Raw genomic sequence first — 13,535 nt, forward strand, 5'->3', positions numbered from 1 at the left:
GCATTATAGACCAAATCACGAGATTCCGCGTTTACCTCATCGATACTACAAGCTAAATGTTTTGCAGTGATCCAACTTAATTGTCGTATACGCCTTTGTATTTCAGCATCTTTTTCTTCATCTGTCGTAAAGTAAGGACTAAACAAAAATCTATACGAAAAAATATATATTTAAAGGCTTAAAAATTGAAAACATTTACGTTTACTTGTGATTTTGTGTCATTACAGCCTTTTCAAAAAAATCGATGGCACTTTCACGATCCTCATTGGTAGCTATTTGAAATATCTGATTATTATGCACAGTATCAGCAAATTTTGTATATGCATTTTGCACCAATTCGGAAAGTTCCTCAACATTTTTATTGGCATTGCTATTCATATAACTACGTATAGTTCCATCTAATCGTTGTACTTCATCTTTGAGCACACGTTTTCCATCATCGGGAACACGTAACTGTTTGAATTGTAAAATAAATTGCTTCTCCGTTGCGTCCGGTATATGCGGTTTGTCTTGAATAACAGCTATTTAGAAAAAAATAATAATAATTCTTACATGAATCAATTCTTTAATGAAATAATTATCAATAAATAAATTTCTTACTCTGTTGTTCTTCATTTTTGTGTTTTCTAGTTTTTTGCGTTGTTGATTGTAGTGTTTTTTGTATAATAGCACTATAGGGTACTAATGATTTCTTTTTATTGGATGTTCCACTACTACTGGTGGCTTCATCTTGTTTTTTCGATGGCGAGCGATTTAGCAAATTTTTGGGAGATAAACGTCCAGCTACAAGGCTGCTATTCACACTTCCATCACTTGTTTTTGGTAAATTTGGATCGATTCTAAATGCTGTTGAACTCGACAGTAAATTTTCTAATAACAAAATCAAATTATATTATAGTATTCTATATATTGTAAATAATTAATAAAGAAAGATCATACGTTTTTTCTTCTTGTCGTTACGTTCACGAAAGCATTTTGAGCAAAGTCCCTCGAATTGAGAATTTCCATAAAAGCCACAGCCCTGTTTACATTTTAACGCGCTGGCACTTAATCGCAGTTGTGGTACTCGAGAAGTCATACTTTAATTGCTTACTATATATTAATTTATTTTAATTATAGTTAATAAATTTCTACGTTTTGGCACTTTAAATTGCTTTTAATATTTTATAGCTTTCTACCAATTATTTTCGCAACAACTTTTTCTTGCAATAAAATGATTAATATATTGATTTGTGGGATGTTCACAATAGAATTTTCAGCTTTTGTTGTGATCCACATTTTCTTTAAGATGAGTGTTGCCGGACTTATAAAAAACTAAAATCAAATTGTGTTATAATGGCCGTGTACGAATTCAAGTAAATTGAGGTAAAGTAAATTGAAATTTCCTAGGGATTTTTTGCACTGTACTTATGTAAATATTTATTTATTTATTTATTGTAGTTATTTATTATTTTTGGTTGAAAGTTTTGAAATTTATTTATTTATTTAAAAACATCTTATAAAATTTTCACAATGGTAACTCCTAATTTACTTAATTTTTATCTAATATACCCTACTCGAAATTCTGGTAAATACCAACATTTGCTGCCATACTGATGTAATTTACTATTTCCCTCAATTTATTATCAATTTAGTCTAACTCGCAAACGGCCATAATAAAACAACAGGACAGTTCATAATCTTGGTACGTCGGTTCGAATGCGTTTTTGCAATGTTGGATTATTGAGCACACGTTCAAAGAAGTGCTATTGCTAATGCTTTTTAACAGCTCTTTTTGTTATGGGATTTCATTTGATTGTTATATTCATTTGGAAACATTCCAACTGAAACACATTCTATTAGCACATTCACACTGTCTCATTTAGGAGGTTTTGCTTATGATACTAGTGTTCTCACCAGATTTCACACAAAGCTGTTCTATGTAAAGAGCGTAATTTGGCATTTTATTTGTGTTACGTTCTCAGTTTGCAACAGATCTAATTTAGATATTAGAAAATTTATAAATATAAGTATTGATTAGGACGTGTGCGAGTTAGGCTAAGTTGCGTTCTAAATGAAGGAAATTCTAAGTTGTGCCGATAATGTAGTGATGTGTCGATACGTGTTGATACATGGCTAAATGTGTGCAGTGCAAAAAATTTCCCATTTGGTTTAGCATCAACTTAGCCTAACTTGCATACGTCCTTAACTCATTATTAATTAAAGGTTAAAATGTAAAAAGGAATCTGAGAATATGATCAAAAAGAATTCCTTTAATAATAAATATTTCCATACGAATCATTTTAGAAAAATTTACTTACTTTTGCTAAATATTATTTAAAATTGGTTTAAAGCTTTTTTTATCTTTTATTCGAATTTTTTTTTTAATAAAATCAAAATGAGATTTTCAACATTTCTTTGAAAGTTTTTTTTGTAAAACAAAATTATTTTTTTTAATTAATTAAAGTTTTTATATTTTTAAAAGATCGATTTATTAACAGTTTTTAAACACTATAAGATACATTTTTTATTAAAAAATTATTTATTTTTTACCTTTAAGATAACAAGAACATTTTAAAAACATTTCTGTTATCGTTTTTAAAATTTGAAATTTTAATTAACAACTAAAGTTGATTAAAATTTTAGATGTAATATGCAAAATAATAATTAAAATTTTTGCAAATTAAATAAATGTCCAAAAATCAATAGTATCTGTAATTACATATAAAAATATATGAAATTATAATTATAATTTGTATATATTTTTTTTAAATATAAAGTATGGGCTTTGAATGGACGAATTTTTTATAATGGTAATCGTTAATATTTGTTTTCTATTTTGTATATCTATTAATTTTTTTATAAATATTCTTATATTGAAAGTGCTTTTAAACTGTTATATGTATTAGTGTATTGTATGTAACTTGTAAAACCAATATTATTGATTTGGAATTTGAAGAGTAATTTTTTTACTCTCGTTTATTTTGAAGTTAATTACCTTTAATTTTTAAAATTTTTAACATTTTTATAATATGTATATTTAAAATAAAAGTTTAGGACGGCAAATACACAATTAGATTTTATTTATTTATAAAATGAAATAATTAAGTAAAAAGCAAAAACACAATATCATTTTAAAATTTTTTAGAAAAATTACTAAAATTATTTTGAACAATTTAAAAGTCTTTTTTTTTAAAACATTTACTAAATATAACAGAATAGCATTTAAATCGCAATATTTACGTCAATAGATTTCAAAACATTGGGTATAAATTAGAAAAACTTTTTTACATACATTCAGAATCTTGTGCCTACAACAACAACAACAAAAACTATTTAATTGACAACCCGATACCGTCTCTGATAGCTTTAAATTTTGAATCCTACAATTTCAATTTACGAAAGCTAACTTTATTCGCACAGGCAATCTAATAATTCATTGTACACAGTTCTCTTTGATAGATATTAACAATTTATGTATATAACTAATATTTATGTAACAAAAAAAAATTCAATATTAATATAACATATATATTTTAAAAAAATTATAATTATTCGCTTAAATACGATTTCGAATTCCAGTGACAGTTTTTAGATGTTTTATAAAGATATAGAAGCTTTGACATTGAATAAACTATATCACCAATAAAATATATTTCTGAGTGCTAGTAACATATATATCATTTATGAAACCATTATGTGGTTAAGGGGGCTGGGGGAATTAAAAAAAATTTTTAGCGATTAACATTACCTACAGGCTACCCCTACAATTTTTTGACAATTTTGTTGGGTACCCTTTTCAAAAAAGTTGAGATAAAAATTTTGGCAATAATTTTTGATAATAAAACATGATGTTTCATCTTGATATATCTAGTGCTAAAGAGACGATAAAATTAAGAAAAACAAACAAACAATTTTTTTTCGAATGTGGTTTCAAAGCGCATACATCACGAAAGTAAGCTATGAAATCGAATAAGGTCTGTCATAAAAACGAGAAATTCAACGCATCTTATGTTAATATTAAATATAAACCATTGAGTGCTATAGTATATAGATCGCGACCTTTTAGTGAATAGGGAACTAATTTCAATTGGATCTACAATTGTATGTTTTTATACACGAGGTTATGATTTCATAAAGTTTAAAAGTCAATAGTGGGACCAACTTATCTGATCGCACTAATCAAAAATATAATATTTAAGATAGTTTCAAACGTGTCCTTTAGTTCCGATTTATATCACTTGATTAAACCTTTTATTTAGTAGGAAACACTGTATTATCTATACCTCAGAACGAATAGTATATATACGATAAAACAGAAAAAAAGAGCTATTAATCCTTCGTAAGGAATTCAAAATGTCAGTATTAAATGGTATATATATATAATTATTTATGCCTAACTGTAAAGGAGACCGTAAAATTTTTTTTCATATTTTAGGAATGCATGGAGTGTTCGATATTAATGAAGATATTAATATAGATATGGTTTGATGCCATTAAATACTAAAATCGTTTTAAAATTCATACCTACAATGAACAAAGTTCAATTGCTCTAGTATTGTTTAGTATCGCTTATCTTTATATATTAATTGATGTACTTAAAATAAGTAAGATCATTATTTTGTGGACAAATATTTAATAAATTGTTTGGAAATTATAAATAAGTATTCTAGTCTTTACTTATTTTTGTACGAATAGCATATCGAAATGACTTTTAAACATTTCTAAATCGTTATATTTTGAAGATGTAATCAAATTTTTGTGATTTGCGATTATTTAACCAATCAATAGGTAATCAAATTCTTGTGATTTGTGATTGTTTAATCAATATTTCTTTGAGAATCCCTTCTTTGAGAATCTTGATCAACTTCAAGACCTTCCACTTAACAAGATTTTAAGCTTCGCCAAACGTTCGAGGTGGTTTTAAACTCTGAGTTTTTTTGTGTGGTAGCACAATGGGCTAATCTGACCTAACCAGGAGTTTTTCCAATATACGGTAGCACAATGAGCCAATAGGCCTAAGTGAATCCCCTTTGGGTGGCCGGTATAACCTAATCTGACCTAACCAGGAACATCTTTATAAATTGTTATTAATTATTTCTGTTAGTTAAAATAGTAACAAGTCTCAAAATTTAATAAAATTCTCTCCCGTAGTGGTTAACATTTTAAAACTTTATGTAATAAAATTGATATATAACATACAGTTCACCTAGGTTTATTGCGTTACTTAGTAGGATTTTCATTCTTCAACGCTTAAAAATTTTTAATTCAGTGATATCTATACTATATATTTTTCTTTCTTTCATTAACATCTTTTATCGATTTATTAACTTCATTGTCTTTCTATATAAATTCTATATATGGTAGTAACATATATGTCTTATCTGCAACAACCCTACGGGTATTTTAATTTTGGTAGGAAATATTTTGAGAATAGATTAATTAAATTTCAACTTTTTATAGTAGAATAAGTTAATTTGAACTGAAATCCAATAAATTAATAAGTTAGTCAATATAACTCATGCAGATATCTTACTTTTATATACGTTATATGTTATATACGTGAAATGCATTTAGTTTATTCTTTTTTTATTAATCCAAACTAATTAAAACTTTTTTTTAAGTTTTGGTTTATATCAATATTTCTCAATTTAGTATATTTTCAAATACTTTCCATTTCAATTTAAATTTAAATTTTTCGCTACACTACCGTAGACAATATCCGACATAATGCCTAGGTAATTGGTTAACTGCGTAATGTAATTTCACAAAAATAAATATACCCATATATTTAATCACTTTACCGACTTACTAAAATAATGAGTACGTCTGATTACCCTTAGTTATTACAAATATAACGATGGATTGTACTTAAACTTTGCTTTAAACTTATTTAATTAGTTTAATAAATTAGTCAATTGCTTTGTTAAGGATGAATTGGTTCACGTATAGAATGAATTGGATTGTGTATAGAATAAAAACAAAAAACGTAGAGATAGTTTTATTAATATTAATTTATGTTAGATCGTTATCCTGATGATGACTCCCAAGGAGAATCGAAATATAAATATATTAAAAAATATTAAACAAACGTTGAATTATTTAATAAAAAGTGACCTATAGCCGGACAAAAAAATATATATAAAAAAAATAAATAAAGAATATAAAAAATAAAAAAGAAAAAAATCAAAATGTATTAAAAAAAAAATTAAAAGCAACGAAATTAAATGTTTCAGTTACGTTTTGTTTATGTCAAGTTTATTAAATTAAATTGATTATCTATTTCGAAAAATAATTGTAAAATTTATTATAAGTCAAGATCAGCTTGAACCTAGTAAAAGATCGACCATCAAAGAGACATAATTTTATTCCTCAAGGAATGTATTCATCTGTAGATGTGTACACTAATATCGATGTCTATGCGTTTCTAATTATAAAATTCTATATAACTATATTTAAATTATCTTATTGCATTTTTAGTTCTGCACTTGTATATATACTTTTATGTTTTATAATGCAAAAGCCATTCTAATTATTTTCCGATTTATCATTATATATCGTTTTATATAGAACCAATTTCTGTATATTGCTTTATATTTTTCTCTCTAAATACATACATATAAAATTTTTACCATTGCAACATTTTACTAAATTTATTTTGTATTTTGCTTGATTTTAACATTTTTTAATCATTTTTAAGTTAAGTTTTAAAATTCTAATTTCTACTTAAAGTCTTTTGTATAAAACGTTGAGTTTAAACATTTGTCTTTGGTTTGATTCCGTTGGTAAATAAAATCAATAAAGTTTATTAAAACTGTTAATATTTTTGATTTAGTTTTGATCTTCTTTTGATTAAACTTCTTCTTTGATTTGATAAATTAATTCGATTTTTAACAATATTTTTTTTTGCTACTTAATATTTATAAGTAAATCTGGCATTATAATTAATTACACTACAGTTAAATTTTTTAAAAAATTCCTTGTTTCATCATTATATATAATCGATTAATATATATAACTAATTTTAATATTTGATTAAATAATATTTTTAATATAGAAATACAATTCACGATTCGACTTAGAAATAAATATAGAAAAAATTCCAGAAATTTAATTTAAAGTACCCTGTCAAAAGGTTATGCTAACCATAACACAAACTAACAATAAACAGAGAGACTAAATATATAAAGTATATAAAGAGATGTGAAATCAATGTCTTTATAGATATCTTCTATTTTGTTAATTCAACTAAAATATCTTTAGAATTAGCAAAACCAATTATTATGTATAAATAAACTATTCATACTACAATCAATCATGTTACATATGTGTATCTCTCAGTTCCATTTTGTAGTATAGATACAAAAAGAGTATTTTAATAAATACGAAATAAATTCCTTAAGTTTCTTAATTCCTATGTGCATGTCTTAAATGTGCTAACTAAAATACTTTAATCCTGCAATTAATAAAAATTTTTCAATAAATAATTCCGAGTCCAGTACAGCAATGTGCGCTGCTCTACCGATGAGCGTATTTGCTGTATGAGGAAGTGCGTGATGTACATCAAAGCGCGCTAATTTCAGTCCAGGACGCGCCAATATGGGTGCAACTATATTGTGTACCATTTCCCTAATAAAATAATAGTTTTATTAAAATTATTTGAAATAATTGCAAAATTTAATAATAGACCTGTATACGGTCCCAAGATTAGAATTATCCCGTATAGCCGCCTTACACAATTCTAGACGAGCTGAATGTGCAGGCACATAACGATCTTGACTAGATCCGCAAAGTAATATATTCTTAAAGTGATGTAACGTACTGCGTTGACTAAGACGATATAGAAAACTGTTCCTAATATCAGGAGTGTCTCGCATACACAATTGCAGCAATGAACCAGATTTCTTCCATTTTTGCATAAACCACATACCTAAAAATAAAGATATAGATTTACTAACAATTTGTTTTCATAAAATATTATTATATTATTATTTCAGAATAATTAATATCATTGTTTATTTAACATAATAATATTTATTGTCTAATAATAGGTTTTTGGTACAGTTTTATTCACTATTATTATTAAATTACACAGTACAGAAAATGGAACTTAACCTCTATCCTCGGTATTTTATAATTTCTATAATTAGAATAGTATATAAAAAACATTTAAATTAAAAATTGTTTTTATTTGGAAACAACAGAAATCCTAGAATGCATCGAGAGATATTAATACCTTCGCTTTTAAATCTTTTATTCCGGTTACTGTTTTAGCAGTACTTAAAATCACAGTTATACCTTCTGCTCAAAAAGTATCCGGATTTTGTTGTTTGTTAACTTCTCCTTAAGTAATACACCTTTTTCAAAAAAATTTTTTTTGTTATGTTGGTACACCCTTTCTTGACATATGATACAAATTTGAGCTCTATCTGTCAATTAGTTTGTTTACAGCAGCTGTTAATGTGAGACTACCTCAAGTGCATTTAGCGATTTTTACTATGGAAAATTCTTGTTGTACGCGATTTTTTGACCAAATACGGCACCATTGTCATCGCTCAGGCACCATATTCGCCAGATCTGGATCCGTGCGACTTTTTCCTGTTCCCGAAACTCAAATTGCCCCTTCGTTATAAGCGTTTTAAGTCGATTGAATCGGTAAAAGAGAATTTGCTGAAGGAACTAAAAGCCATATCTTCACGGGCCTATGAAAAGTGTATGGAGGATTGAGTTAAGCGTTGGCATATGTGTTTCGCTTCAGAAAGAGCATATTTTGAAGGAAGTAAAATAAATTTGGAATAAAATTTAAATTTGTGTATTGCATTTACAAAATCCGAGTACTTTTTGAGCAGAAGATATTCCTTCTATATGGAGATCTGTGGAAGTAGTGCTCATTCATATACCTATACATACATATGGATTACATATGGGTTATAGTTAAGAACAACATTTAGTTCTTGCTGTAGATTTAGTTTTTATTATCAAGTATTGGCAACACCACTTAGTAGGGTAGGTGACATTTGTACATATACTCGTACAATTGCTTATATGTATATGTACTTGGTAAATTCTTACTTTGCTCTTTATAGTCTAAATAAGATATATAAATATTATTCTGACTAATTTACTGTTGAAGGCAAAACACAATTTTTACATTTTTATATATTAGATGTTTTTTCTTACCCATATTGACTAGTCCACTCGTGTTATAAAGTGTGCCCAAATGTGGTCCAGATAGTGATAAAAAAGTATGAAGGCGTGGCAGTAGTGGTCTCATTTGTGGTCGTGCTAAAGCGCTACGCACGATTATTGTTCCCAAAGAGTGTGCAACGAATGAAATACGTGTTGGATTAAGCCCACATGTCTCTATATGATATAGTATTTCAGCTACAAGTCTAGAATATAAATAATGAATAAGTATTAATATATCTTTGCAAATATTAATGAAATAACCTATCAGTCATTGTATCAAAATCTGAAAATGTATCGCCTTGATTTCGTTCCGACATCAGAAATTCTAAATTAATGCCTGGCAATCCTAATTCCAGATACGTGCGAACTAAGCGTAAATCTGCGGAATTTCCGTCAAGTCCATGAACACAGATAATTAAATGCATGCCATTTGGAGAAAAAGCGCGATATTCGTCACTTATATAAAAGTATGGCAGTTCTGAAGCTAACTTGACAAAATCCGAGTAAATGCCACCGTTAAATTTTATTTGCTTACGAAACTCTTCTCGATATTTTTCAAATTCCAATAAGGATATGTTATTATCGTGTCCTTTTCGCTTTGACTTAGAGCTATTTGATTTTTGACTATCACTGCGTATAATCATTTTTAATGTATCTGAATTCTCCTTATCTTCATCCTCGGTGCATTCTATTGAGTTAGCGTTGCTGTGACCATTTGGTGTCCCATCAAAGTGATGGTGACCATTGGTTTTACTGTTGTTCATCATCACTGTGTTTCCATTTTGATAATTGTAATTTAATATTTCTTTGCTACGTTTCAGTTCCATAATGCTATGGGATTTCAGTACAGGTTTATTTGTGAAAATTGCTGGTGTGGCGATTGGTTTGAGAGATTCGTAAATATGATAAACCGGGTTGTCTATGGCGCCTATTGGTTGTCTTATTGGAACATTTTGTTGTTGTGGTATTTCCTTCAATGGGGGCTGGGTTGGTTGCACAGATGCCACAGAAATTGTTTCGACATTGTAAATTTCGGCAGGTTTTTTGGCTGTGGCCTTTGTTGTTGATTTTGGACTAATGGAGCAACTTTTGTTTAATTTAAGTCTAGGTTTTGGTGTTTGTGATTTAGTTGAAATACTTTTAACTTCGTTGTGTTTCGCATTTTTAGTCGTTGTAATATCATTTATTGTTTGAACTGGTGGATCTCTAAATTCATCAGGTGGCAAAAGATCATCCTGAAATTGTTGTGGAGGTGGTACACGCACACTTTCTATTGGCATAGCCTCTTTTATGTTGGTTAAATCAAAATCAGATTTTGATTTCTCTGATTTATGATGACGATTTCTATCTCGTCGATGTGGTTTAGGTTTCTCCAAGTCCTCTACTTCGGTAGACTCACTTGTTGGCAGATTACGTAAATGTTTTCTATGCTCTAAGTATGCTTTGGTACTCTCCGATTTAAGCTTAAGCGTTACTGTCGATACTTTTTTGTGAATGGGTACATCTAGATTTGCAAGATTTTTACGTTGATGTGCTGCAGAGTTTGCTTGCCTTTGTTTTTTCGTTTTATTTTGTTGTTCTAATAGTTTTTGTAATTTAAGACGCAGTTGCTCACCATTTAATTTAGTTTCCATACCGACGATATTTGTCTGTCTTGGCTTACTACTACCATTTGTAATCGTTTCTGGGCTGGATGGAGCACATGAGCTGCGTCTACTTGAAACCCAGCCACTTTCTTCGCTAAGTGAAGACGTGGAGTTACTGAGTACATTTTCTTTTTTGTCTAAACGTGAATCAAATTCTGGTGGCGGTGCTAGATTCGGCAAGGACTCACTAAAACCACTTGTATTCTGTTCAGTACTTGTGCTATTATAAAATTCTAAACGAAATGGTACACTAGCAGATGAGAGTAATTTATGATCAGCGCTTGCCTTTTGCAATTTACTTGGTATATCACTTTCCGAGCTGCTTGATTCCTTTCTAAGTGTACCATTCTTAAGCATTTCTTTTAGATCGGACACTCTTACACGAGCAATTTCCACTGAACGTGGAATTGTTGAAGAGTTCAATTCCATATCGATTGAACGGTTAAGCCGTAAAGCCTGCGTGGAGTTACTACGTGGTATTGTATTCTGCTGTACTCCATTTAGGGCCATTTTTGTATTATTCATTTTATTGTTCTCCAAAACATTGTTTGATTTCTTCGATGGTATCGGTGGATAAGAATTTCTCGGAGGAATACAACCATTTACAACACTTTTCGGCAGAGAATTGTAATAATTACTACCTTGTGCGAGTTGAGTATTTGGCTTAGGTGGATTAAGAAGCTTAATTTCATGCAAATAATCAAATTTTCCGGCGCGCGTATGTTCAGGCTGCCTATTTAGTGTGCCGCCAATGTTTTTATTGTGGTTATTGATTTTAGAATTTGAAGAATCTGTGGTAGCGCCGTTCACTGGATGTCTGCAGTTAAAAGTCTCTTCTGAATTCTTATACTTCTGTCTTACCTCAGAAATGTTTCTCATTAAATCCTCTGCCTGTACCTTGGGCTTACGAGTGCTACAACTACCAGGTGTTGTTGCTATAGAAAGGCTATTTGCACTGTCGCAATTATTTCCATTGAAATGCATATAATTGATCTCTTCAAATTTTCTTATTTCCTTACATAAATTTTGGGTTTGGCTTTGAGTACGCATTGTTGGCACACTATGCATAGCTCCGTCTAACTGATCCAAAGACTTACTGTGTCTTGTGGGTAATGTAACACTACTGATAGCGTAGGCATTAGTATGGTCTGATTGACAATTCATTTCGTCGAGTAAACCAGTCACTGAATGTCTAGACATTTGACGTTGATTCATACCAACACTAACAGATTTATTAACAGCAGCAGGCGCTATGGTGAGACTAGCTTGCAGTATTTCACCGCCTAAAGTAAAACGTGGTGTTAGGACACCGGGTGGTGGTTGTGTGTTGTTTTGATTTTCATAGTTAATACCACAGGAGCATTCCTTAGCGCCAGCGCTGCTGCTGCGACCATTTAGACTATTTATGGAATACGTTTTATCATGCAGTAAGATGTGACCAGTCGATGTTCCTTTTTTATGCGTTAGACCATTGTCACATTCGTAAATATTTAGATTGGGATCACTGCCTGTACGCCTGCGTAAGTAATTCGGGGTCTCCACATATCGATCCTCAAAAATTAAAGGCAACGAGTTAGTATCACCGTCGATCGGAGTACAATGCACTGGCAAAGGTGGTAACGATTGCATATAACGACTGCGTCTCGCCATTTCAGCAATTGCTATGTAATTTTGATAATTGTTATCATAACAACCAGCAGCCGAATGTCGAGGATTTTCAGTTACAAAGAAACCCTCAGCGAAACGCCGTATGCGCAAAATATGATGTTTCTTTGACAATAAAGTATGTATAGCAGGCTGTGTTGAAGCAAGTAGTACACGCCTCCAGTGTAGAATACTTTCCGCGCACAACTGTGCTATATCCGAATTTGCACGTGTTGCAAAGTCCTCTTCAGAGTCATGCATCTAAATAATAATTTAATTAAGAATACGAAAAATAGACTACTGTTATATGAGTAACTTGCCTTTGCTTGTTCTGTTAATTGCTGCAATCTTTCATTTGTGTCATTATCTTTTAAAGGTGGAGAACCTATCTGATTGTTCATACTTGGCGATAAAACAGTGCTAAATTCATTTAACGTTATTTTTAAGTTCTCAATTGCACCTAATAAGAGACTACAGATTTCATGGTGTATTTGTCTCGATTGAACAAGACGACCTGCAGGACCTCCACTACATTTTGTTGGACCTACGACTTGTGGTCCAAAGAATACAGCTTCGAGTGGTCCAGGTGATAAGCTACCTCGGCAACTAAGTTTACTGCTACTAATCCAAGCATTTGATTTTTTTGGTGCACTAAAAATTAATAAATTAATAAATTTAAATATGAATGGATATTATTAAATACAGTTATTTACAATACATGAATAAATGCTAAACACATCGAGCACACTTTACTACTAACTTTAGTTATATAAAGATTCAAATAAAAAACCTTTAACTAAAAACTTAAAAATCACTGTGTATGCAATAGAAGAGCATTTTTATTAATACAGATTTTTAGTTTATAAAATAAAATTCTAAGCAAATTATTTTGTACATTTTTACTACAAGTCCACTAATTTGTAAAAAATTTTTCTTTGAATTCTTACCATTTTTTTATGTACTGAAATAGGGTTTTCCTTTAATAACCAATCATGATGTTGTTCCAAAAATAAAAGTAATATGCAAGAAATTGGGGTTTTATGAATTTCATTTGTGTTTTAAAAATATAATTAATTG

General features: G+C 29.6%; 2 protein-coding genes across 2 annotated transcripts in view; both read right to left on the reverse strand.

Moving 5' to 3' along the window:
* Nucleotides 1-1,208, reverse strand: part of LOC119661865 (rab5 GDP/GTP exchange factor-like) — a 16,346-nt gene extending 15,138 nt beyond the window's left edge. Inside the window, exons 1-4 of the mRNA XM_038071373.1 lie at nt 940-1,208; nt 601-870; nt 206-521; nt 3-150 (exon numbers count right to left, since the gene is read on the reverse strand). Coding sequence (XP_037927301.1) covers nt 3-150; nt 206-521; nt 601-870; nt 940-1,078 — 873 coding nt within the window. The 5' untranslated portion in view covers nt 1,079-1,208. The remainder of the gene's footprint in view (nt 1-2; nt 151-205; nt 522-600; nt 871-939) is intronic.
* A 6,112-nt stretch (nt 1,209-7,320) lies between these two features.
* The window catches only part of LOC119661875, a 9,821-nt gene continuing 3,606 nt past the window's right edge, over nt 7,321-13,535 (reverse strand). Inside the window, exons 2-6 of the mRNA XM_038071383.1 lie at nt 12,779-13,109; nt 9,430-12,719; nt 9,160-9,371; nt 7,669-7,909; nt 7,321-7,608 (exon numbers count right to left, since the gene is read on the reverse strand). Of these exons, the coding sequence (XP_037927311.1) occupies nt 7,416-7,608; nt 7,669-7,909; nt 9,160-9,371; nt 9,430-12,719; nt 12,779-13,109 (4,267 nt within the window). The 3' untranslated portion in view covers nt 7,321-7,415. The remainder of the gene's footprint in view (nt 7,609-7,668; nt 7,910-9,159; nt 9,372-9,429; nt 12,720-12,778; nt 13,110-13,535) is intronic.

The sequence above is a fragment of the Teleopsis dalmanni genome, chromosome 1, assembly GCF_002237135.1.
Source record: "Teleopsis dalmanni isolate 2A chromosome 1, ASM223713v2, whole genome shotgun sequence".
Lineage (NCBI taxonomy): Eukaryota > Metazoa > Arthropoda > Insecta > Diptera > Diopsidae > Teleopsis > Teleopsis dalmanni.